The sequence below is a fragment of the Raphanus sativus genome, chromosome 3 (genome assembly GCF_000801105.2).
Source record: "Raphanus sativus cultivar WK10039 chromosome 3, ASM80110v3, whole genome shotgun sequence".
NCBI lineage: Eukaryota > Viridiplantae > Streptophyta > Magnoliopsida > Brassicales > Brassicaceae > Raphanus > Raphanus sativus.
In genome coordinates, this window is record NC_079513.1 from 23,911,350 (window position 1) to 23,937,740 (window position 26,391).

Consider the following 26,391-nt stretch of genomic DNA (forward strand, 5'->3'; position numbering starts at 1 on the left):
GATTTTCGCTGGTTCAAATGAATCTTTTGTTTCTAGTGACCACACACATTACAAGAAGAATTGTAAAGACTATTATTCTATTAGTAGTTTTCATTACTACGAACCTCCGGAGATGTTCTAGTCTAACAATAAAAAATGGTTCATGACTTCAGTACTAAACATGGCCAAAACTTGTCTACTCATCAGAAGCACTTGGCATCTACACTTGGGTGAGAGTCATCAGGATGAGCGAAAAGAGAAGTCATTTTCAATCCAACGATGTTAACTTCTGATTTTGAAAGATCTTCAAGAAATTCCTCCGTCACCTACAAAAGTATAATACCGCCATTTAAGTGCTATACACAGTTGTTCCCGAGATTGAATTCAACACAAAAAGGCTACAAGTGTAGGCTTTATTACATCCTTCTTTACTAATGACATACCTGCGTCCATCCGAATAGCTTAAGCGATCTAAGCGACTTGCAGCAACACATGATCCGTCTTAGTTCTTCTTCGGTGAGTTTTCTACACCACGAGAGGTCCAAATAATGCAACCTCTTACAATAATTGGCGAGCGAAATAGCAGTCTCTTGACCGACCTGTTAAACAACAACAACTCCTTTAATCACTTGGAAAATACCACCTTATATAAAGAGGATGAGAGTTTTATGTACTAAACACACTCACATCTCTGACATTGTTTAGGCAGAGGTTGTTTAGAGAACCACCACAGACTTCAAGAAACGCAGCAACACCTTCATCACTGTCAAAGAAAGCACATAGATTGGTATTAACAACAGTCTACAGACGTCACGTTATAAAAAAAGAAAACAAATTGTGAGACTTGTGCAAACCTGAATCGGTTTCTTTTAAACTTGACCGAATTCAAAGATCTGCAACCATCTGTAATTTCTTTCAGTGAGGCATCAGTCAAGCTTTCCAACTCTGAGATGTCAAGAGCTTCCAGGTTAGGACAATATCTCCCAACAGTCCAAAGAGTTCCATCATTCACCCCTCTGATCACCACACAGAAAAAAAAAGTCAAAAACATTAGCTTCACTAGACAAAAACAATCCAACTAGTTCAATCATTCAAAACTTACACGCAAGACGCTAGGGAAAGATCAGTGAGATTGCATCCACGGGAAGCACAGAACTCAACAACAACGTCATAAACCCCTTCAAGTCCTGCAACCGAGAGAGAACTCAGCTTCTCAAACCTACTCAAGCTGGTCCTAAATACATCACACGGTTTAATCCCTTGGCACCCTCCGATGTTGAGCCCTCTAAGAGTGGAACCAAAGTAATCAGCAAGAATCTTCACAGCTTGGAAAGTGAGGAGAGAGCACTCGCAGAGGTTAATAACCCGTAGCAGAGGAGCCGATCTCGAGACCAAAGCCAACGCGTTGTCTGTCAAACAAAACGCTCCTTGAAGAGATAGCCTAGTCAACGAAGGAAAACCGTTGGGAGAGCGGTTCAAGAACTCGGTTATAGCGTTCTCCGTCATTGCTCGTCCGCATAGATCAAGATTCAACACCTAAAGGAAGGCCAAACATCAAAAACAAATAGCTACAAAAGAAATTCAAGAATCAAAGGTACCTACCTCTAAGCTAACTCTATCGCAGTCGGAAAGGATCTGAGTCAAGTCCTTCTCCTCTAAGTCAACACAGTTGTTGACAAAGACCTCACGAGGAGAATCATCAACAAGAAGCTGAATAAAGGCTTTGTCCACTTTACTCGAATCACTAACGAGACTCGAGATCTTCTTCTTCAAGTGGTCAGGGACGAGGTGCAAAGACTCGATCGATTCAGAGTTTTTAGCAAGAACTCTCATACACAGCTCCGTAAGCGTAGGAGGCGTCCTATGCATCATCGTCATACTCAGCTCGATTCCACCAGTATCAGTAGTACTCGATCCTCTCGAGTATTTTCTCCTCTTCTTGATCGCCTTCTTAGCATCATCGAATCGGCTCTTCCCTTTCACAATCTCTTCTTCTCCTTCTTCTTCTTCTTCTTCGTCATCGTCTTTAGGTAGCTTGTGAGTTTGATCAGCGTGCAATTCGAGAGCGTAGTTTCTCGCGACTTCTAACACGTGCAGCCTGTGTATCTCCGCCCTCTCTTCGGCGAACCGCCTCCGCGTCTCCGCGACCTCCTCGTCTCGAATCCGCTGCCTCTCTTGTTCCCGTAGCATCTCCGCCACGTGGCAGAGGTTATCCATGGCCACGCAATCGAATAGAGGAAGGAGGACGGGGATTCGATGATTAATAACGGAATCCGAGTTATCCGGAGAAGCAACGTCGTCGGCGGCGGGGAGATTGGGTTGTTCTTCTTCTTGGGCGGCGTCGGGGAGGATCTCTGGATCTTCGCGAGAAGAAGTCATCGCGTCAAGTCTTTTCGGCTTTGCTCCCCGAAAAGCGTTTTTTTTTTCGGCTCTCTGAATGAATTTGGTGGAAAAGGAAAATCAAGAGAGGTATTTATACTTTTTTGTTTTTCGATAGATGCGAAGTTGTTCGACTCTGTGGACCCCTCTTCCACTTCATCAACGACCCTTATTGGTTCTTTCTTCTTTAGTATTATATTTTTATTTTATTCCTACGGAAAAAATATAGAAGTTTCTATCATCATCGAAATATATTATGGCCCAAGAAAATTCTAGGAAGGGAGCTTAACCAAAACGAGTTGGCCTGATCAGCTTATCAAACAAGTTTCTACCTCTAATATCTATGTATTTATTCTTTTTTTTCCCCTAAAATACCACAAAATTTGATTATGGTAATCTCCGGTTATCCTCAAATCAACAAACCGGTTATAGTAAGAAATTCGGGTATTAAAATCCACCAAATTGCACGATGCATGCAACATAAAGGTAAACACAAACACATAGTATCTGAAAACAATAGAAGAAGAGGTCTTCTATTGCAGCAAGGATCTTCTCATTAACTCATCGCTGCATCTCTAGGCGAAGTTCTGCTTGATATACTTCATTACGACTATGTAAAGGTCAATTTGTTTTGTTTTCATTATTCAAATTGACATATAGTTTTCATGATTAGTTCTTTCATATTGAGTTATCGTGATTAGTTATGTTATCTTACTTTTATGGACAATATTTCTCAGTATCTGTGTAGAATTGCAAAATACAATAGATGGATAACTTGTTTCTGGTATGAAACTCATTGAGCGGAAATATCAATTGCACATGTAAATACATTTTCAATCCAATATTCGCAGAAAAAACATTACTTATGTATTCTGTAACATTCAGTTATATTTGTTGTATGCAATAATAAGATTTTTGTGAATTCTTTATTATAATTTTCTAGTTAATATGATTTTGCAGACAACATATTTCATTAAATACATAAATAACCCAAATTAAAATCACCAAGTATAGACATATTCATTAGGATAATTGATTAAGCACGGTTGAAATTCGGATAATTTTTCAAATAGAATAGATTACAAAGAGTATATCTTAAAAGTACAAGGGCAAGTATTACATAACTTGACACAAGTGCTCTAAATCCAGGGCTGATCTTGGACTAAAGCTCAGGAAACATTAGTTTTATGTGCCCAAATTTTGTATTACTAAAGTCATCAAAATTTATAATATATACAAGCTTATAGTTTTTCATGCTTTAGGCATCTAATGATATGGGGTCGAGCTTGTCTACACCAAATAGTATGAAACAATTCAAGTGTTGGGATATAAGTTCAGGTAATTGATTAGCGATCTACCTCAGTAGATTCTCTACATGGTATATTTTCACTGATGTGTACAAGTCAGAGAGGTTACCATATCCTACTTTTGGTCCATGTATACATAAACTCATCAATATAACTATGTCTTTATGTATTCTTTAAATTCTTTAAATACATAAATAATTATATCTAACGATTTATTAAGAATAATATTGTTATTAACCACTCTAACTTTTAAGATGAGAGTTCCATTACGAAAAATCATTTCGAAAATAACAATATAGATTCATAGAAATATTAATCCTATTTTCATAATAACATTTAAGATAAATAAAGTTTAATATATAAATCAAATCCAACTTCAATTAGGCTTAAAATCTGCTGGGAAAAGGTCCAAATATAAATCCATCTTGTTCTTCCTCTACCCTTGTCTCATAAGCTCCTTGACTCTAGATTTAGAACCAAATTTTTGGTAAAACTTTTATAATCAAATCTAACCAGATAAAAAGAACACAATTTCACTTTTGAACTATTGTTAACTTAAGAGGTTCAAAGTAAATATCCTCTAATTACTATCTGCAGAGACTTTAATCATATTCTATAGTGGCATAATAAAATCGAAACTGTATTTGACCAAAAAAAAAAAAAAAATCGAAACTGTGTAACCATTTGAAGAAAATCTTCAACAACATGGATAAACATTGCAAGTCCATTAAGATACAAACAATATATACCTTGTAGATATTGTTCAAACAACAAAGTCGTTGTAGTATAGTGGTAAGTATTCCCGCCTGTCACGCGGGTGACCCGGGTTCGATCCCCGGCAACGGCGTCACTTTTTTTTTCCGTTATACCAATATAGCGTTATCTTCAAAGGCCCATACTATATACATTGGGCTAGGCTTTTGGCTCACTTTATAACCTCTTGCCTGGGGAAACCAGAAAAAAAAAAAAACAAAAAAGTAAATCAAACTCTCAGATTTGCGGAAAAAGCTTAGAAAGGAAAAAAAAAGAAATGGCGGATCAGCTGACCGATGACCAGATCTCAGAGTTCAAGGAAGCCTTTAGCCTCTTCGATAAGGATGGAGATGGTATAATAATCTATCTTTTTTCTCCCCAGATCCTTTTCGTTTATCTCTCTCCCTCGTCGATCTTTGAATTTTTTATTGACGATTCATTTCTCTGTGCAATCCGTCTTTTGTTTCACTTGAATTCCTGAACGATCTATGAATTGATCGGTGTTTATGCTAATCTTACCAGAACCAAATTGCTAGAGATTTATTACCATTTAACGATTGAGATTCGGACAAGAAAGAATATTGTCTTTTATTACAAGGATATTGTACAATGCACATAGGGAAACATGTAATAAAAGCACACAATATTTCATTTTAATCAACACTTTTAGCAAGTTTTTGAAGAAGATTGTTTTTCTTGCTGGGATGCAGGTTGCATCACCACGAAGGAGCTCGGAACCGTGATGAGGTCTCTAGGGCAAAACCCAACCGAAGCTGAGCTCCAAGACATGATCAACGAGGTGGACGCAGACGGGAACGGGACCATCGATTTCCCCGAGTTCCTTAACCTGATGGCTAGGAAGATGAAGGACACTGACTCGGAGGAAGAGCTCAAGGAAGCCTTCAGGGTTTTCGACAAAGACCAGAACGGTTTCATCTCCGCGGCGGAGCTTCGACATGTGATGACGAACCTCGGGGAGAAACTCACCGACGAGGAGGTTGATGAGATGATCAGAGAGGCTGATGTTGATGGCGATGGGCAGATCAACTATGATGAGTTCGTTAAAGTCATGATGGCTAAGTGATGGAGAGAGAGATTGAATCTTTTCTTTCTCGTTATGACTTGTTCCTGTTTGCTGTCATCTAGAACATGTTTTTTTTCCCCTTTGATTTGTTTTTGCTTTGGTGATTGTTATGTGAAGTATGAACTCATCATGTCTTGCTCATCTTTTGACAATTGATATTCTCTCCTTTTTCTATTTATTTTTATCTCTACTAGAGTTGAATAAATAGAAAGGAAAAAAACACCTTACAGAAAAATGTATTGTTTGCTATTTCAACCTTTGGTTAGTGTTTGTTACCCTTCAGAGTCTGGCTCAAGCTTACGTGACTTTGCAGATCTCCCAGCTGGTCTCTGCACAACACCACCAAAACATTATGCCCCAAACCAAACATGGAGTTGATGCATTTGGTTTCTCAGGCACTCCCCTTTAAGAACAAGTGATTTCTTTTGAGCAAAATGAGTTGATGCATTGGTTCCACCTGTGGGCTATTTGCCAAAATCATTTCCACCTTTTCAGCATCCGAGCCACCAATTGTTGGAAGAGAATGGGTTTAAACAAGAAAAGTGAGTACAACTTGAGTTTACTGTATGGATATACGTTTGTATCTTGAGGTATTCTGTTCTCAGTCCCTTTAATTGTGTACACATAGGTATCTCAAGTATCGGAAGCGGTGCTTAAACGAAAGAAAGAAGAAGCTGGCAGTGGATGCAGTGAGGTAAATTTCATCTCAACCTCGTTTCAATGGGTTTTTTTTTTGGCTCTCACATCATGAAATGTAACTGTTACATAGAACTCATGCTGTCAAGTTAGTATGATTAGAGATCCTATTGTATGAAAATGTGTCTGATTTCTGGCTGTTGTTTTTCCAGGAAATGAATCATCTGTACCGGTTTTGGTCGTATTTCCTTAGAGAGACACGTTTGTTCCGTCTATGTATAAAGATTTCCAGAAGTTTGCTCTTCAGGACGCAGCTGGCAATTACAAGTATGGATTGGAGTGTCTCTTTAGGTTTTATAGGTAATAAATACTCTTTATCTGTTTGACTGCGTGTAAACTCTCTAGTTTAAACCCCAATCTCACCAATATTGATATTGTCTATGTCTTCAGTTATGGTCTGGAGAAGCTATTCGACGAGGACCTTTACAAGGACTTTGAGCAGCTAACACTTGACTTCTACCTCAAGGGAAACCTATATGGCTTGGAGAAATATTGGTAAGGACTTGTTTGTTAAGATTACGACAGTATAATATGGGATTGGTAATTCTTGGTGATGTCTAAAGAGATTTGGTTCAGTGGCGATGTCCCTAGAAGACAAAAACACGTCTGTTGTGCAGGGCATTCCACCATTACCGAGGCCAGAAAGAACCGATAGAGAAGCGCCCTGAGCTAGAGATTCTACTGAAGGAAGAATACCGCAGTATAGCTGATTTCCGAGCCATTGATCACATTCACCAGCCAAAAGGAAAACAAATCTCCAGTAATAATTTTGTAGAGACGAAGAGACATATCATATACTTGCCACTGAGCAAATGACCCTTAAATCTTGACCTGAAATTTTTGTTTATCTCTGCTCCTGGGGGAAGAAAGCAACCAAGTGAAGCTATCACTCTGAATTTTTTTAAAGGATATTTTCCTTGGTTGTGTTTTCTTTTCTGGGGCGTTTATTTTTGTATAATTTTTTGTTCCTCTCCCCACAAATTGTATTTTTATATTTTTTTTTTGTAAATATAGGGATTTCATTTCCTACTCTTAGCAACAAGTGTTACTTGAGAATATTATTTAGATAGTACTTTTAGCATATAATTAGCAACAAGTGTTACTTGAGAATATTATTTAGATAGTACTTTTAGCATATAATTGGCATATGTTGTTTCTGCTATATTATTTTTATGTTGACTACAAGTCTACAACTCCTCAGCTTGTATCCAAATGAAAAGATGGCTTCACAACTCACAAGCAAATGTAAAAATTATTTTTATAGGTTATTGCTATACGTTTGACTACTAAATTATTCAGAATACGATTTCATTTCCAACTCATCAAATTTTAATCTTATTCAGAAAAATAATAACGAATCAAAAAGAAAAAATATAACAACAATAATAATACGAAACCGAACCAAAGAAGAAAAAAAGAAGAAAAAAATAATACGAACCGAACCAAAGACTGAAACAACTTTGTGAAACATCAAATCAGTCTTATGTCTTCCGTAACGCAATCTTCCGTTATCACAGTTGCTGATGACGCCAGTTTGTCCACTGTTACCTTGCAGTCCACGGTGACGCTCATCGTCCACGTCGTCACGGCACCAACCCTAAACCTAATCGGCGCTTTAACACTCACGTCAACCCGCACTTTTCCTTTCTTCTGCGACTCCACGAGATCTTTTCTCGACGAGCTCGTCAACTGGATCCTCGACCCCCTCAACTTCGTCACCGTCACCGTCACGTTCTCAGCCGGCTGCTCGAACGCCGTGAACTCGCCGTCACCTAGTCTGATCCCCTCGTGAAAAATCTCGACCGCGCTTCCTCTCTCGTACACCAAACCGAGCTTACCGTTAACGTTGTTGCACCGCATCTTGAGTCCGATCACCGGAGAGAAAGGAGACGGCGACGTGAGGTTGATCCCGGCGACGGAGACTCCGCTCACGGAGAATCGCGGCTTATGCGGCCGGCAAACTAGAAAAAAGATCCCCACGACGAGTGCCGCGAGTAAGCAGAGAATGAGTAACGTGACGAAGAAGTAACAGCAGCAGCATCGGCAGCGGTTGTGTTTCTGGCGAGAGAGGTCCTCGTAACGGCGTGCGTTCTCCGGCGGCGGGACGCGGTAGATTTGCTCTTTAGGGAGTTGAATGTGGTAAGTCCCCGGCGGTGGCGGCTTCGATCTTTGAGAGTCGATAGAGTATAGGCTCGAGGTGCTATCGATGCTGTATAGAGACCGATGCTTTGGTCTGTGGCTGCCTATGTCTTTGTCCGTTGTGAATCCGCCGGAGCTTCTCGGCGATCGTTGGTTGACGCTGTCGTTGCTGTCGACCGATGGACGTATGTTTTTGTCGGTTTTGATTCCGCCGACGGCGGCGTTTCTTGGCCATCGTTGAGTGTTGTCGTCGGCCATGTGTGTGTTGTGGTTTCTTGATGAAGATGAAGAGGGAAGAAGAAAAAGAGTTACGAAATGGAGAATGAATATATTGATTTTGTGGCTGAGTGATTAGAGAGTAACAAATCATTTCTGAAATTATGACGTGATTGCATGAATATTATTTAGGGGATTATATGAGGAAATTATTAATAAGTATTTTATGATTAATGGTAATATAATATCCCGTAAATTTACAATTTTAGAAACTTATCGGAGCACCCAAACGAAAGAGAATGGAAAGTAATTATGAAAATAAATATCGGTGATTCGAAACTTTCCAACAATAAGAAAATAACGAAGCTGAAAATAGTTGAAATGAACAAGGAATATATAGAAACAAAAGATTTGGAGACGCGGAATATTAAGTACGTTATGACAGTGAAAGATAACTGGACTTTTAATACTCCAGTAAACTAAAACAAATATAGAATTTAAACAAAATTAAAAAACTGTTGCTAAAAAAAACAAAATTAAAAACTAAACAAGTATAAATATATTTTACCATAAATGCAATATGGGTAAGCATAGTAAATATCAAGACTTGAAGAATAACAATCGCCAAAAGATGAGTTGTAAATCATAAATATACAGAACAACATCTACGAGACACTCTGATCAACTCTTGAATGTAGTGGAGTGGATATAAACAGTTGCTTTCAATGTATAAACCTGAATTTGTTTAAAGCACAATCATGAATCATAATTCAATTCTCTTTGTTTCAACAATAACGGTTATAACCCAAAACATCATATGGTGGAATCAAACTGAAAATAGTAGTTATCAGATAAAAAGCACCCAAATCAATAGTTTTTTTTGCTTTATATGATAGAAGTCACAGATACACACACATATGTTAATGCAAACAAGGCAAAGGAACTTGATACCAAAACCAATGTTAAATCTAAGTGTCAAACACACGATCATTATAGTAACCTCAGTCTTTGGGCGATCAGTCTCAACTGAGACAGATGGATTACAGATTCTGACTCTCTTTTTTTGACAACTAGGACATATATATATACTTATTACATAATAATAGTTGTGATATTTGATAAAAACTGGTGAAGTGTTCTTCCCATTTCTTGTTTTTTCAGATGTTATTTCAGTTGCAGTTGGTGTCGTAGCTTGCAAGACCAATTAGTTCCGGCCCCTCCAATCGCGAGTTGTTCTCAAAGCTGCACAATTGTTTTTGAGTTATTTAGGAACAAATGCATATGTGAGACTACTTTAAACTGCATAGGCGCTTTTGGTTTCACTTATCAAGAAAGTTTATTGGCTAAGGGATCAAAAAGAAAAACAAAAACAAAACTTACTTCTGCAAAGGAATGTGTTCAAAAGGTCCTCCTGTTGGGATGGTTCCACACAAATCATTGCTCGATACATCACTGAGACAAAGAAGATACGTTGTTAGGCAAAAGAGCATAGTAGATAAAATGTAACAGAGCGTTTTGCAAACAAGCTAAGAAAATGAAAAAAGAAAAGCTGAACTTACACAACTTTGAGGCTTGGGATTTTCGTGAGTTCTCTAGGGATTGGACCAGTCAATTGGTTGTCATTGAGTCGTCTGGAACATTAAAACAGTTCCATTAGAGAGGCAGGGGGTATGAAGAAACAGCATAACAAGAAGAATCAGGTATCGAGTCATATCAATCACCACGATGAACACTTAAAGCATTAAACTTTTGAGATACAGATAAAAAAACTACTTTCTTTACTCCGCATATAATTTGCAACTCTCAATAAAACGAGTAATACTATTCATTCAGTGTAATGTTAGAACAACTTACAGAAAGACCAGAGACTTGAGTTTCCCCAGAGAAGTAGGAATCTTCCCAGTAAGATTGTTGTTGTAGAGATCCAAGCTGATGAGGCTCTTCAGGTTTGCAAGTTCAGAAGGTATAGTTCCTTGGATGTTGTTCTTGTACAGCTCCCTGTGTCAATCATAAGACTATTACATGATCAAATCTCATAGTGGGCATGCTTTATGGTATGTAACTTTATTTCCACTATCTAGTTTTATTATTACAGCTGGTACTGATTAAAAAAAAAGTTAAATAAAAAATCGATAAAAGTAAAAGCCAAAAGATGTGATTAACTTACAAATACTGTAGATGTTCAAGCTTCCCAAGCTCAGGTGCAAGATGTCCAGAAAGGTTTGAATTACCCAAATCCCTGGCCAAGAAGATAAAAGACAATAATAAGATTAAAAGAGATATTAGATACGCAACCAGTTATTGACGATTCCATTAAACAGTCCTGAGAGATAAAACGGGATGTAATCAAGTACAACGAATCCAAGATTCTTGTAAAAAAAAAGTGTAAGAACTCACAAAGTAGGGAACAACAAAAGCATTATTGAGAAAATCATGAGTTGTACAAGCAAAGTTGAACTATTGGGGGATTCTTTCGAGGAATCCAAAGACTTAGAGAAAGATTTACACTGTACAAAAAAAAAAAATAATAAGGAGCTTTGGGATTCCCCCTTTTCATACTGGAAAGTGTTTTGATGAAACCTTAAAGAAACCAAACTAAAGTTAAGAGACAGTTTGATGAAGAAGTGTTCCTGAATCATGACAAGATAAAACTAAATCCCAATTTGACTTTGACATGAGTAACAGAGAAAACTAACATCTAGTGAAGCAATTTACAATTACAAAATCGTACTATTACTATAGCACAAGAATCATTCTTAGCTCTTCTCAAATTTATAAGCTTTAAAAGGTAACAACAAGTCAAGTACGGTCAACTTTATCTTACATTCTCCCACAACAGATGACCAAATACAAAACCCACAGTTTCGATTAAAAAGGCTTACGATCATCATGTTAAAGCTCAGACATAACAAAAAAAAAAGATAAAAGCTTTATAGTTGCAATCCAATTGTATCAATAGATTCTTGGCGAATCAACTTTGACCAAACATGAGATAAGAGAGGAGCTTACACACGAGTGACGCGGTTGTCTTGGTTACAGGTGACGTGGAACCAGGTACAGGGGTTAACAAGAGTGGGATCCCAGCTCTGGAGAACATGGTCTGGGACCGATAAGCTCCTTCGTAGAGCGTAAAGAGCGTCTCCCTCGGAGTTTGCCTCCACGAGGTGAATCAGAGCTAAGGTTAGAGTTAGATACGCTGCGAGGAGCTCCCACTGAAAGTTTCTGGACGCCATGTTGTGCTTATCGGAAAGGGAATTGGAGTAGAGTGAATTTAGGGTTTTCGTTTCCCCCTTTTTTCTCACACTTTTTGTTGGAGAGAAAATCGATTATGCGATTTGCGTGTGGGGAACGACGAAGAGACAAAACTACTCCTACTTTTGTCTTTTTTATTTTGTACATTTAAACTTTTTCTAAATTCCTGTCTTTTTCCTTTTTATAATATTTTTCATCAGTTTTTTTTTAAAAAGCGCTCGTATTTGTGTGTATACTAACATTTGGATACAAATCTACTTTGTTTTATCTCTATTTCTTCTTGTGAAATAAATATTGATTTTCATGTATTTATAAGAAAAAATAATATATTTTCATATTTACAATGAAAACAGTAAAAATATTATTTAAAAGGTATAAATTAGAGCAAAATTGTACTTTTTATTTTCCAAAATATCAGAATCTATTAGAAATGATTTGAATGCACAAAATATTCCAAGAGGTAGAATACAGAACTTAAATATCTAGATGGAAAAGTCTATGTAACTCTCTGTTTTTGGTTTGAAAAAGTCTTGTAAAGTATTTAGTCAACAAAGAAAAAAGACTTGAAAAGTAACTTCGTTGGTCAAAGAAGTAAAGAGGTGTTGTTTGGCGTTGGTCAATATTTGGAAACTAGAGTGCTTCGTTGTGCACACACACACTATTCTTGTGGTATTGTACTATCAACGTGACAATTAGATCTGAATGTTGTGATGATGGTACTCACTTTTGCGTGGGTTGTTACAAACGCTTTATCGTTCAATCGATGGAATGTGAGTTTTGTGCACTAACGAACAAAAAGAAAGAGTTGTTGAGTGCAACTTGACAATTTTACAAAAAAAAAAAGTCAATGATATTCGATTCTCTTAAGATGGAATCTGATACGACAGAACACATACTAACACTTGAATGTCGGAATAATCAGTAACTCTACTCCACTTGATCCTACTCCCTCCGTTCATAATACTTGATGTTTTACCATAGTACACAAAGATTAAGAAAATTGTATTTTTTAATAAAAAATATTTTAAAGATATAATTTTAAAATCAATTAACCAATAATAAAAAAGATTGTGAAATCTAATTGGTTGAACAGTTTCCAATAAAGTTAAAGTAACCTTAAAATCTCAAAACTTCAACTAATTTGAAACAAAATTATCTTTCTAAAACATCGAGTATTATGAAACGGAGGGAGTATTAAATAAAGGGATAATGGTAGCTGATCAAATACAATTGGGTAGAAATTGTCTTTTAACCTGAAAATTGAAATCCAATGTGAAAATTTGAACACATTTTTTATTTAAGTCTTCAAGGTTATGATCAGGATGCGAAATTGCGAATGATGGTCCTTGAATAAGTTCTTTTTTTTTTTTAACAAAGTTCATGAATAAGTATTATAAGTTCAGAATTGTCTTCACCGCAAAAAAAAAAAGAGTTCAGAGTTGTTTTTTTTTCCTATCAATTTCAGAATTGTCTTTATCTGGTTTGGGATTTGTGTATGAATAACCGGGAACCAAAATTCTTATGAATCTGGTGGGCTGGACTTTCAGTTGGGAGGCCGAAAAAATCTTATGAATCTGACCTAGGAATTGAAGTGTTGGACTACTATGAACTCATTGGCGTTCAAAAAAAAAAAAAACTGTGAACTCAACAGCATGATTGGTTGAATTGAAACCGGACAAATTACTGTGGTAATCTAGGTTTCTTATAACCAAGACTTTTTTTGTTCGTGTGTATGTGTGGATAATGTTGTGTTTAAAAAAAATATTAACGTGATCTTCGGTTGCGTACCAAGCAAGTCTTATGTTTTTTTTTGTGGAAGAAGAAAGCTTTAGATGAGAAAAACAACAAACCACGAGAACCGGTACATATGTAATAATGTGTCTACATTTCTGAAATTTTGAAATGTGTTTGTGTTAACCTAACATCAATCTATTTCCATTTAACATCAGGATGGACAAAACTAGTATAGAGTAACCTTTAGAGATCGGTGACAAGTGCACCTTTCAGCTCGTCAAACGCAACCACTTTCTCCTCGTTACCTCCAAAAAGGCCACAGAGGAGATAACTCATTGTTGACAAAGTCTGTGATCTGAATGTGAACTTTGAGAATTGATGGAGACTTAAAAATCAAAGAGGAGAGGCTTGTCTTTTTAAATATGAATCAATATGTTTATCTTAGACTTCTTATATTTATGGAGACAATTAATTTGCTAATGATTTTGTTTCCCGGAGATTTTTAAGTCTAGAGATTTATGCAAATTGATGTTTTTAAGTCTAGAGATTTATGCAAATTGATGTTACCTGGCAGTCTGAAACTCAACTGCTTATATCGAGAACAATGCAGTGACTCCTCCTCCAAAAGAGCAGCTTGGTCTTGACACACAACATTTCTCTTAGCAAACGACAACAAACAACAACAGGTTGCATATTGGAGTGGGTGCAATCGAACATACATGGTTTAAGTTGACAAATCAAAGTGGTTAATTATCTTTAAGATAGAAAAGAAAGGGTTGTCCGAAAAAAATAAAAGCAAAAACGATGAGGTTCAAACAGACAAAAGGTTGTCGTTTGATATCTCAGTCTGATCAATCTGGTTCTTAGGATCAAGAGCCATCTCCCTTAACCGGAGAAGACTCCCAGCAGCCAGAATCGCCTTAGGGTTAATATCATGCAGCGCTCGTAGATACAAACTCTGACAAGCTCTACTCGCCGCCTCCGTCACTTCCCTATCTTCCACCTTCGTCCCCATCAAGCAATGCCCCAAGATCCTCATCATCGGCTGAACGAGCTCCCACGGCAGATGAATCCGTCCACCACCACCGTCTTTCTCAGATCTCGCGACTACACTCTCTTCTTCCGCGTGAGGGATCATCACAGCTCCGTTTCCCCCCGCCCATTTCTCGCACGCCTTGCAGAAATCGAGTTTGGACTCTCGAGGCATCCTCGAGATCTCGCTGTAGTAAAGCTCCAGCGCGACGCCGACGATCCTCGCTCTGCGCGTGGATCTCACGGTACCTGTTAGAGGAATCATTGAAGAAAATGATTCTGTTATTTCTGTTACAGAGTAAGGACTCTGTTTATATACATGTACGAGAACCGGTTTATTCGGTTAAATACTTGTTTACACTTAAACCAACTATACAATTTTACCGTGTGGATCAAGCGTTGAGGAGACGACGGCGATGTTGAGACACGTGGAGTTGTTTTTAGAAGGACCTTTGGACGACTCGTGGTAGATGCTGGGGTGGGAGAGATCGGGGATGTTGACGGTTACGGCCTGACCGGCGCGTGAGGTCGTCTCATGCGCGTAGAGAGCGAGTAAGACCGCTTCGAATCCGGCTTGCGGTTGGCGGAGAGGGACGCGGGAGAGGTAGAGGCCGGCGATGAGAGGGACGAAACGGAGGACGAGGAGGTGGAGGAGAGGCTCCGCGGACTGGAAGGTGTCGTAGAGCCAGCGGCAGAGGTTGTTATCTCCCGCGCCTGAGTCGGGGAGGAGGAGGAGAGATGAGATCGCGGCGGAGACGGAGGAGTCGTCGAGGAGGAGGGAGATCGTGGAGGGGATGGTTGTGGTTGTGACGATGGAGGATAAGGATCGTATAGCTGTTTGACATTTGGCGTTGGAATCCGATTCGTTAGCCGCGGTGGTTTGTGAGTCTCCGGCGGTCGTCGGAGAAGGTGGAGAGTCGGACATTTTTGGTCGTGGAGGTTTGATCGCTTGTGAGAGAGAGAGGACGTAGGCTAAGCGTTGAGAATGTAACGCAGCGAAAATAGGATCAAATGTTTTGCACTTTTGTAACGTTAATACAGTTGACCAATGTGTCGTGCGGATCTGCATCGTTCGATATGTTTATTGTACCGCTGTAACCGGTTATGGTCCAATAACCGTCGTTTAGGCTTCGAGCTAGCAGACTTGGGTCTTACGATTGAATGGAAACCGAGAAGATTTGGTTATAGCTCTCTTTCTCCAACTCATACGTTTTGGAAACCGTTGACTTAAGTTCATTCATAATGCGCACCAACCATCACATCACCCACGAGACATTTGATCTAAGCTTTAACCAGCTAAACATTATTGTCTCTTCCTTGATTGAACAGAGACCATAACCGGCTGATTAGGAATACACTTCTTCAACAGATACAGGTCTATCTCATGATACAAAAAATGTTCTGGAATTTATGGGAATTGAAACTATTATTTATAGCATGAAACATTATGAGATACACGTACACAGGAATACATATAAAACTACTACTACAAAAGTGAAAGGTTGATTCATATTTCACTATCATAGAGTTAGGATTCATATTTCAAACTAGTAGCCCCGTCCACAAAACCTTGTAAACATTGGAAAAAAAGGTATACAAAAGCAAACTATATACCCCCTCCTCTATGGTTATTAACCTGAGAAAATGCATACTGAGGCTCTAGGTGGTTCGTTGTCTAACATGTCGACTGCTGGTATCTCCACCGCCGTCTGATAGTTGGGCCCACACGCTCTGAGACTTGGCTGCTCCAGTGCTGTTGCTGCTTTCCTCGTAACCAGCCACCGCCTTCAGAAGCTCGGACTGGAGAGACAGACATTCATCCTTGAGCTGCTGGTAAGCGTCTGTCTCCAGAACAGCTGCAATATTGAAGCCAAATTCACACACATCAGAAGATCGATTATACACTTTGATATGCATACTAGTGGTGTACATATAAAACAGAAGACCAAACAAAAAATGCGTCAACTGAAATGTAATGTGTTTATAATCAATTGGTTTATTATTTTGAATCCCAATATGGTAAGTCGAACTAAAAGTGATAATGTACTGTACTACTCTTACCGAAGAGTACTGATCTAAAACTGAACCAAGTTCAAACTCAAATTGCATGTAACCAAACTGAACTAAACCGAATTGCAGAGATTCTAATTTGTTTCCATTTCTATAAGACCAAATACATAGTTAAACCGTAAACAAGATTGTCAAAAAAAGAAGAAGGAGCATACCTGCTAGGTTCTCGGCAGTGAATTTAAGGCAAACGTTCTTTAGTTCTGTAGCTTTATATCTGTCAGCCAATGCTAAGATCTTGGCTACGGACTTTACTGATACACCTTTGCAGATGTGAGATTCACACAACAACCTGAGCCTATTCAGGTTATACTTGTCAGCAGCTGCTAAAAGCTTTACAATCAATGTCTCGTATATTTCAGGCAGCTTTATGAGGTCAAATGTATGAGTTGTCACAGTCTCCACATCTTCCGGAAGAGAATCTTTATACATGAATTGTAGCAAAGCCTGGAAGGAACATAAAATAAATATAGGTATGATTTTGAACAAACTGAAACAAGTAAAGAAAAGCCACAATGATCTACCTTAAAAACCTTCGGTTCCAGATCGTTGATTGTAACCTCTGTATTGTTTCCTTCAGGCTCATTGAAAAATTTAGACTTGAAAAATGGAGATCGAGCCGCCAGTACTAATTTATGAGCTTGAAACTTCTCGCCAGCAATGTCGAAAGTGACATCAGAACCTTCCATGCTATCCAGTAAAACTCCAAAATGTGATCCAAGTTCTGACTCAGGGACGCGAACAGAGTGCAACCGTGGGCACTGTACCTCGGAAACCACAACTCCAACCGTACAGTTGATTATCAGGCAATCGTCTTTGAGAAAGTCAGATGTCTCAAGCTGGGTACGTCTGTAGAAACGCTTGTATCCCCTAATCAAACCACAAAGAAGAAAAGAGAATCAAAAGGATCAGTGTAGTATATTCTAATTCAGATGATCAATGTCACATCTTTCTCTTCTTCATTTTACTATCCAAATTTAGCAAGCTACCATAGAATTCAATCACAAAGGATGCGCAGCTAGAGATAAGGCAAGCAAAGCTATAAACCATAGATTGTAATCAAAGATAAAACTTAGAATCATAAGCAGCGAGTGTGATTATCGTACCACATGCTCCCTTTGTATTTGAGAGTATAAGGCCCACTATCAAGCGACCGCTCGAAATGGCTATGAACCTTATGATGCCCCTTCCCGCTCTGGTCAACGAGCGCGAGCTCGAAAAGCGCCCTGACTTCGGTGCCTTCGCTAGCCAACGCGACGAAGACCGACACGTAAGCGGAGTTATCCTCGGGGTTCTTGCCGTCCGGGTAGAAGAAGATCCCCCACTGGTAGCCTCCGACGGAGAAGTTATCGCTCGCGATGTGCTTCCCAACCCCCATCCCTTTCGCTAATCTGTAGCCCTGTATCACGAACTGGTGCGAGCCGTTCACCGTCTGCGTCACCGATTTGGAGCTCGTCGGGGATGAGACCCGATCCGGATTCGATCTGTGGATCTGTGATCCGGACATGGCTTTTTTGAAAGTTTCTTCGCGGCTGGTTTGAAGGTGGGATAGCGAGGAAGATGAAACCTATGCTGATTGAAGAAGAAGATTAGGGTTCTCAATTTCAATTTTGGATTTGTTTCCAGAGAGACCGTTAAAAAGAGAATCGCGAGAGGGAAGGGATAGTAAAACAGAACGTCTCCGATTGTGTATTACTTGCCTCTTTTACCACCACCATAGGATAGGAGAGCTACTACGAGGGGTGTTTGGTTGTGGGGTTAAACCAATATTATTTAGAACCAGACCGGTTATCAGAACATTTTTGATTCATGGATTAGTATGTGGCTCAACCGAATTGAATTGAATTTAATCATAGAATAAATAATATCTTATTATATAAAGCTTGGTTTTCAAAGTTACTAATTAACACGATCGCGACATGTGTCAGTTATATATTTAAAATTGTGACATGTGTTAAAATACATATAAGTAAATAAAATCAATCTTATCTTTTTTAAAGATTAAACCAAAAATATTTAAAAGACTATTTAATAATGCTAATTTTCCTTTATTCAAATCTTAATTTAAAAGGTCATAACTAAAAAAATTGTCATTTAAAAACGATTTAGAAAAAATAATTATTATTAAACCAAAAAATGTAAAAGGCTGATTGATGCTAATTTTTTATTCAAATCTTAGTTAAAAAGGTCATAAACCACAAAAAAAACTTATCATATAAAATAAAGATGTAAAAGACTTTTTAATGCTAATTTTTCTGTATTCAAATCCTAATTAAAAAGTTCATAACCAAAAAAAAATTATTTACATATAAAAACGATTTAAAAAGTAAAAGTAAATAAAAAGTAAAGATAACTATGAAAGAAATAAAAAACAACTGTAAAAAAATATTAAATGCTAATTTTCCTTTTCAAAAAGTGAAAGACTAATTAATGTTAACTTTACTTAAATCAAACTCTAATTAAAAAATCATAACACTAATGACAAAAAAAGATCATAACCCAAGAGGAACAATGATTATTCACATCTGTATATAGAACTAAACTCTCTCATATTTGTTCACACAACCAAAAATAAGTGTTGCTTCAAGAAATATACAAGGTTAGGTTGTGATTATGGTTATTGTTGTGTTCATCCTATTTTTGATGACTTTTAGTTGTGATTATGCTTATTTAAAACGTTTATTTATGTTGTGTTGGGTGACATAACGATTGATGTTATGATTATTATTTCTGTGTGTTTTAACTATGCTTATTTATTATGATTATTTACCGGAAATTTTCAAGAAACAATGGCTTCAGCAAGTTATTTAACTCTAGATCAGTTGAGTAAAAATACGTCTTTACCGTCGTACCGTAGTACCTCTTACTAGAAAGTGGGAAGCCAGAAATTTAAATAAGAACTAGATTTTGACCCGCGCTTTTGAAGCGCATGATATTTTACGATGAAAAATTTCACTAATAATTTAACAAATATTTTGGTTATTTTTAAAGAGTGTGTATTTAAAATATTTTTGCATTAAATCAGTATTTTTAAATTCAACCCGATTGTGATTATACCGGTTAATCCGGAGATCTGACAATTCAATTTATGTTTTTAAAATATTCATATTAAAAAATCACTAAAACCCGAGACTAACCGATTGAACTGATGGATGACCGATATGTAATCTAATTGGATTTAAATTGTAATAGTTTCATAATTTGTAATCTTATAATCGAAATTTTAAAGTTCACTATTTTGTAATTTATGAAATTATGACGTTTCTACAAAATTTTAAAGAGAAAATGATAGATATTAAATAACTAAGATTAATTATTGTATTATTTGGAAACATTGATAGTAGTATAAAAAATATATTGTTTGGAAACATTGATTGTAATATAAAGAAATAAGTATATTGTTTGGAAACATGGATAGTAGTATAAAGAAAGGAACATTAGTGACTTAATGTATGTTTTAACTATAAAGTATAAATGTGTATTAATTTAAAAACTTACAAAATAAATGTTAGGTCCAACAGAATGTTTCTGTTTTAATAAGATAGATAATGAGCTTATGGAGATGAATTTTCTCCTACTCGATGAGAAGATTATTTATTTTTTTAGTTTTAGTCTTATATGATTTTATTATTAAAAATAATTTGTTTATTATATAGCAAAATACCATTCAAAGTTATGTGCATCATGAAAAGTTTGGAGAAAGATTACGTGAAGGAGTCGTCATTGAAATCTGCAATTTTAATGTGCAAGATTGCAATAAAAACTATAGAATTCCAGATCATAAACTTCAAATAAGATTAACTGGGAGAACATCAGTTGCATGTGAGGTTCAACAAATACCACAGATACCGCCTGAAAATTTTTGATTCCGGAATTATGAAGATTTAGATCACCTGAAAGACTCAACGTTCTATTAAAAAAAATTTGATTGCGACATGTGTCAATAAATTTTAAAATTGTGATATGTGTCAAAATATGATACAATTATTTTTTAAGGATTTAAAAGAGATTAAAAAAAGGAAAATTCTCATTACAAAAATATTTTAAAGTTATATTTTAGGATTTCGTATTTTAAAAAAGGAAAGTTACAAAATTACCATTTTTAGTATTTTACATTATATATTTTTAAATATATATGATAGTAATTTTAATTTTTAAAAAAAATTATAAACAAGAAAATAATTATAAAAATCTATTTTAAAATAATTATTTCTTTGTTAATATATTTTTTAAAATTGTGATATGTGTAAAAAACGATACAATTTTCTTTTCTTTATGATTTAAAGAGGTTTAGAAGAAAAAAAATTCATTACAAAAATAATATTTTATGGTTCTTTTTAAGATATGCAATAATTATTCTATAGCAATTTATTTATTTCTAAAATTCTAAAGAGAAGATAATTGTATAAAGTTATATAATGGTATTTTTTCTAAAATCCAAGTCAAAAATGTAAAGAGTATTTATTATTATTTTTTATTTTTATTGTAAATAAAAAGGATATTTATAAAAATATAATATTTTCCATTTTAAAAAAAAATCCTAGAAAAATTAAAATTTAAAAACTTATTTAATAAAACATTAGATTAGTACATAAAAAATTTTATAATGTTATCATTTACTTGATTGACGTTATTCGACTTTCAATTTTTCTTATTTTTCATTCAATTTCTTATTTTGGGTTGTGTTCAATTCAAAATTTAGGTATAATGTTTTTTTCTAATTCAAGTAGAAAATTGATAACAATTCATTTATGTACTATTGTTATAAAATACAAATTTTAACTTGAACTTATGTCTGAAAAATTATGTTTTAGTTATAAAATAAATCTCACACAAAATATGCAAATCAATAATAAAATTATAATAAAATAATTATTATTTTATGTTTTTTATTAATTAAAATATCAAACAAAACCGTTGCAACGCAACGGGCTCATATCTAGTATATAAATAAATTTATACGATTTGTTAATTATCTTAGTTTTTTATGAATATCTAAAAAGTTTAATATATGGAATACTATTTGGGACCCAATACTATTTATTCAAATAGGTTCCAATTTACGGTTTAGGTCCGACCGCCGGTCCGGTTCAGGGTTAAAAACACCGGTTCAAACCTAATCTTCTAAATGAAAGTCAGATCTAATCCGACTGCCAAACAAGCCGTCAACTTTGCTCTGCGCCTCCTCTCTATATTGGAATTTCAAGTGACCTTTCGTCTCTCTATCAAACAGCGACGATATGGATGCTAGTGAAGGTTGTTGCGGCAGCAACGAAAAGACGGAGATGATACCTACAGAGGAAGCTCTTAGTATCGTACTCAGCGTCTCCGAGCGTCTGCCTCCGGTAGTCGTGTCGCTGCATGAAGCGCTTGGGAAAGTGTTGGCGGAGGATATTCGCGCTCCTGATCCTCTGCCTCCGTATCCAGCTTCCGTCAAGGTGAATATCATTCAACCTATAACGAATCGATGAGGCGGTTAAAAGAAATATTATATCGACTTGATATGAAATGAACTGTATGATTTGATTCTGATAGATGTTTAGTTCACATGTTTGATTTGGGGGAGATTAATGAAATATAGAGATGAGAAATGCTAATCTGGTGATGAGTACTAGAGAGTGTGACATTGATATGTTGTTTTAGGATGGATATGCGGTTGTTGCTTCAGATGGTCCTGGTGAATACACGGTGATTACGGAATCAAGAGCTGGGAACGATGGCCTGGGTGTGACTGTTACTCCTGGAACTGTGGCTTATGTTACAACTGGTGGTTAGTGCAAATTGAATTCAATGAAAAGACTCTTACTTATGATAAACTATATTCTTCATTTTCACGCCTAACTACATTCTCCAAATGGATAGTATCTGCATGGATAAGTGTATTTTTCTTTGATTTTAGCCCTTTCTTTACTTGATACGTTTCTCTCTAGGACCTATACCTGATGGTGCCGATGCAGTTGTCCAAGTTGAGGACACTGAAGTAATTGGAGACGTCTCAACTGAGCCAAGAAGAGTCAAAATACTGATTCAAACTAAGAAAGGCACTGACATCCGTAGAGTGGTATGTTTCCTTCTTTTCCGCTTATATAATCAAATCTAGTATTTGATATCTTTGTCCTCCTTTATCTATTACTGTTGGCTAAATAGTTGTAGTATCGTACTGTTCTCTTTAGTGGACTGCCATTTATTAATATATGTAAACTTTAGGATGCATGCAAGACCGATATCTCTAATTAAAAACTGTTGTGTCATTTGATTGTTAGTCTTTACTTTCTTTTATTGGGTTAAGTGGTAGATGATGGAAGAGTTTTGGATATCAGGGTATGTACTTAAATTGTCGGACACCATCACATCTTTTGGCTAGTATATATGTGTAAACTTGCAATGATTCTTAGTTCTTACAGAAAAAAAGACGTTTCTGGGACTTCGAATTAACATACTTGAAAACCTGAGGATAGCTAAATCATGTTTCCCTTCTATTATCAAACATAAGACGTTGATGAAATGGCAGTTTTCTAGCCGTTTGGAATCATTGTGTGTTGATTATTGTTTGACTTGTTTGAATTCAACAAGATTCATTCAACTTATATGTTAGGGTTGTGACATTGAGAAAGATGCAACTGTACTTAAAACGGGAGAAAGGATTGGTGCCTCAGAAATTGGCTTGCTAGCAACTACAGGAGTAACCTTGGTGAAGGTATTGCTGCTGTATGTCAGTTTTTATATTAACGAATTTACTAGAAGTTCTGTCTAAAACAGAAAAACTAAACTTCCATGTAGGTATATCCTATGCCAACAGTTGCTGTTCTCTCTACTGGGGATGAACTTGTCGAGCCGACAGCTGGGACTTTAGGTCGTGGTCAGGTATTATGCAGGATGCAGATTTTTGCGTACAATATTCATCAGAAATATTGGACCCTAGTATCACCTTAGTGGCTAATCAATGGGCTCTCTGCAGATTAGGGACTCAAATCGAGCAATGTTAGTGGCAGCAGTGATGCAGCATCAATGCAAAGTTGTCGACCTTGGAATTGTTAGAGATGATAGAAAGGAGCTTGAGAGAGTTTTGGATGAGGCCATATCCTCTGGAGTCGATATTATTTTAACTTCTGGTGGTGTTTCAATGGGAGACAGGGATTTTGTCAAGCCATTACTCAAAGAGAAAGGGAAAGTACATTTTAGCAAGGTAAATAAGCAGTCTTTGTTCCTCAATCATCTCCGTGAAGTTTATTTCTTTCTCTATTTAAAACCAGAAGAGTTGGCTTCTATGTATTCTGACAGTCTTTTACCCAACTCTTCTGTCAACTAGCTCACGATGTTTAATCTGATATACAGATCGAACTGAGAAGATTTGAAATATAAATTTTGCTTCAGGTATTAATGAAACCTGGGAAACCTTTAACGTTTGCTGAGATCAGTGCAAAACCAACTAAAAGTGTGATGGGGAAAACAGTCCTTGCATTTGGGTTACCAGGAAATCCTGTAAGCTGTTTAGTTTGTTTTAATCTCTTTGTTGTGCCTGCAATCCGCCAGCTTGCAGGATGGACAAGCCCCCATCCACTGAGGTTAAGTTATTTTCTTAATGTTTTCTTTAAAATTATTATCGGTGGAAGGGTAGATTACCGTCTAATATTTGTGCAGAGTGAAAGCTCGACTTCAGCAGCCCATCAAGTCAGATTTCATCCGTCCGGAGTTTCATCGAGCCATCATCAAATGGAAAGAGAACGATGGGTCAGGGACTTCCGGGTGAGTTTTTTCATAACTAAGTCTGCTTTTGGGTCAAAAGGTGGACTGTCCTAGATTTTCTTGAAAGTTGCATTTCGTATTACTATCTTAAATAAATTAATAATGTATATCTGGATGTCAGATTTATTGCTGAGAGCACAGGACATCAGATGAGCAGTCGGCTTTTAAGTATGAGGTCGGCTAATGCCTTGTTGGAGTTGCCTGCTACGGGGAATGTGCTTTCTGCTGGAACTTCCGTATCAGCTGTAATCGTTTCCGATATCAGTGGCTTCTCTGTAGATAAGAAAAGCTCATTATCAGAACCAGAGTCTATTCCGAAAGAAATGAAGAAGGATCATGTACATGGGCCTGGTTATAACGTGGCTATTCTTACTGTCAGTGATACTGTCTCAGCTGGGGCTGGACCTGATCGAAGGTATGCTTACTGTTCAACTTTCTTGATTGCACTGTTATAAATCTGGATGAGTTGAGCTTGCATGTTGGAATTGACTGTCTTTTATTTGCGTCTCTAAAGGAATGATCATTATTAGAAGATGAAACAAAAATGCCAATGCTGAGGTTGTCTTTGTGCTAGAACACATTGATTTCGATGAAGTCAATTTTAATTTTGCATAATCGATGCAAATATGAGTAATGTAGAGTCGATAATCTCCTCCATTAGAAGTAAATACAGTTGAGTAGTATCCAAGACTTTCTTAATTTCGGTAAAAGATAGTGCATCTAGATACATCTCTCCAGTTCGTCATTCTGGTGAGGTCACTAATTCGATGCCATAGTAACACGCTAAGTAATATTGCTTCTTGTCATAGTGAGACAAGCAAGCACAACAATGCTTTGCTACATCTTTTAAGCCCTTTCCTGATAGTTCGTTTTCTCCCTGGTTTCTCTACTTCAGAGAGAGTGTGATGACAAGTGTACCTTTTTTTTTGTTTTTGATCACTTTAAATCTGCTCCCATCACTTATTCATCCATGAATTTCATGATCCTTACTGAATTTTATTGTTCTTATGCAGTGGGCCTAGGGCTGTATCAGTGATCAATTCCTCGTCTGAAAAACTGGGAGGAGCGAAGGTAGTTGTAACAGCTGTTGTCCCCGATGAAGTTGAAAGAATCAAAGACGTTCTTCAGAAATGGAGCGATGTTTACAAAATAGATCTCATTCTTACACTTGGTATGTATGTAAACCATCTAATTAGTGGATTTGGTATAGCGTTTGAGTCATATTTTTGATAGAATCAATTCTTGCAACTAGGTGGTACTGGCTTCACTCCAAGAGACGTAACACCTGAAGCAACGAAACAAGTCATCGAGAGAGAAACACCTGGTCTTCTCTTTGTTATGATGCAAGAGAGCTTAAAGGTTAATTAATACCTTTTTCTTCTCTCCATCTTGGAAAAGAATGGCGGTGAGTAGTTAGTTATCTGATTCGTTTTCCTTTTTTTTCTGTCTCTGTGAGCAGATCACGCCATTTGCGATGCTCTCACGCTCTGCAGCAGGAATTAGAGGCTCGACATTGGTACAAATCTCTAAGTTTACATTTGCGTTAATATCTCTAAGTTGTCATCACTCATGATTCTTGGTATTTCTGATCTCTCAGATAATCAACATGCCTGGGAATCCAAACGCAGTGGCCGAGTGTATGGAGGCACTGTTACCAGCGTTGAAGCACGCTTTAAAGCAGATAAAAGGAGACAAGAGAGAGAAACATCCGAACCACATACCTCATGCAGAAGCTACCGCACCTGCTGATACATGGGACAAAAGCTATAAGACGGCCTATGCGGGAGCAGAAGAGACAAAAGAAGGTGGCTGTTCTTGTACTCACTGAAACTTCCCTGTGAATCAAATCCCTAAGCGAGTGTTAACCTTTTTAAAAGTTTTGTGTTTGTTTACTGAGTTACACGAAGCCCAAACTATATGGTGCTAAAGATATTGTTGTAATAAGCTTTGTAATAAGATCTCCTTTGTGTAAAAAAATACTGTACCCCTAATGAGAGAAAAACAAAA

General features: G+C 36.9%; 7 protein-coding genes, 1 non-coding gene and 1 pseudogene across 8 annotated transcripts; 4 read left to right on the forward strand and 5 right to left on the reverse strand.

The window, feature by feature from the left end:
- Positions 1-140: 140 nt before the first annotated feature.
- LOC108847670 (F-box/LRR-repeat protein 4) lies at positions 141-2,402 on the reverse strand. Its single transcript, XM_018620984.2, has 6 exons — positions 1,582-2,402; positions 1,082-1,515; positions 834-995; positions 667-742; positions 423-578; positions 141-305 (listed from the first exon to the last, which is right to left on the reverse strand). The coding sequence occupies exons 1-6, from the start codon at positions 2,356-2,358 to the stop codon at positions 183-185; spliced, it is 1,728 nt and encodes a 575-aa protein (XP_018476486.2). The 5' UTR covers positions 2,359-2,402; the 3' UTR covers positions 141-182.
- Positions 2,403-4,440: 2,038 nt separating this feature from the next.
- TRNAD-GUC (transfer RNA aspartic acid (anticodon GUC)) lies at positions 4,441-4,512 on the forward strand. The gene has a single exon. It is a non-coding gene; the product is annotated as a tRNA-Asp (tRNA).
- A 106-nt stretch (positions 4,513-4,618) lies between these two features.
- On the forward strand, positions 4,619-5,680 carry LOC108847671 (calmodulin). Its single transcript, XM_018620985.2, has 2 exons — positions 4,619-4,771; positions 5,129-5,680. Exons 1-2 carry the CDS (start codon positions 4,696-4,698, stop codon positions 5,500-5,502), a joined length of 450 nt encoding a protein of 149 aa, XP_018476487.1. The 5' UTR covers positions 4,619-4,695; the 3' UTR covers positions 5,503-5,680.
- Positions 5,681-5,736: 56 nt separating this feature from the next.
- Positions 5,737-7,161, forward strand: LOC108845570 (la-related protein 1A-like; annotated as a pseudogene).
- A 507-nt stretch (positions 7,162-7,668) lies between these two features.
- LOC108845571 (NDR1/HIN1-like protein 13) lies at positions 7,669-8,595 on the reverse strand. Its single transcript, XM_018618762.2, has one exon. It carries the CDS (start codon positions 8,593-8,595, stop codon positions 7,669-7,671), a length of 927 nt encoding a protein of 308 aa, XP_018474264.2.
- Positions 8,596-9,497: 902 nt separating this feature from the next.
- Positions 9,498-11,914, reverse strand: LOC130509693 (leucine-rich repeat protein 1-like). The gene is made up of 6 exons (XM_057005871.1): positions 11,563-11,914; positions 10,721-10,792; positions 10,408-10,551; positions 10,113-10,184; positions 9,934-10,005; positions 9,498-9,795 (listed from the first exon to the last, which is right to left on the reverse strand). Exons 1-6 carry the CDS (start codon positions 11,784-11,786, stop codon positions 9,723-9,725), a joined length of 657 nt encoding a protein of 218 aa, XP_056861851.1. The 5' UTR covers positions 11,787-11,914; the 3' UTR covers positions 9,498-9,722.
- Positions 11,915-14,330: 2,416 nt separating this feature from the next.
- Positions 14,331-15,831, reverse strand: LOC130509342 (uncharacterized). Its single transcript, XM_057005189.1, has 2 exons — positions 14,956-15,831; positions 14,331-14,820 (listed from the first exon to the last, which is right to left on the reverse strand). Exons 1-2 carry the CDS (start codon positions 15,638-15,640, stop codon positions 14,351-14,353), a joined length of 1,155 nt encoding a protein of 384 aa, XP_056861169.1. The 5' UTR covers positions 15,641-15,831; the 3' UTR covers positions 14,331-14,350.
- A 147-nt stretch (positions 15,832-15,978) lies between these two features.
- On the reverse strand, positions 15,979-18,335 carry LOC130509341 (BTB/POZ and MATH domain-containing protein 5). Its single transcript, XM_057005188.1, has 4 exons — positions 17,745-18,335; positions 17,163-17,508; positions 16,797-17,085; positions 15,979-16,427 (listed from the first exon to the last, which is right to left on the reverse strand). Exons 1-4 carry the CDS (start codon positions 18,143-18,145, stop codon positions 16,231-16,233), a joined length of 1,233 nt encoding a protein of 410 aa, XP_056861168.1. The 5' UTR covers positions 18,146-18,335; the 3' UTR covers positions 15,979-16,230.
- A 3,464-nt stretch (positions 18,336-21,799) lies between these two features.
- LOC108847884 (molybdopterin biosynthesis protein CNX1) lies at positions 21,800-26,375 on the forward strand. The gene is made up of 13 exons (XM_018621250.2): positions 21,800-22,076; positions 22,282-22,408; positions 22,569-22,699; positions 23,234-23,335; positions 23,419-23,502; positions 23,597-23,824; positions 24,013-24,203; positions 24,280-24,384; positions 24,506-24,799; positions 25,398-25,555; positions 25,637-25,743; positions 25,844-25,900; positions 25,982-26,375. The coding sequence occupies exons 1-13, from the start codon at positions 21,879-21,881 to the stop codon at positions 26,210-26,212; spliced, it is 2,013 nt and encodes a 670-aa protein (XP_018476752.1). The 5' UTR covers positions 21,800-21,878; the 3' UTR covers positions 26,213-26,375.
- Positions 26,376-26,391: the final 16 nt, after the last annotated feature.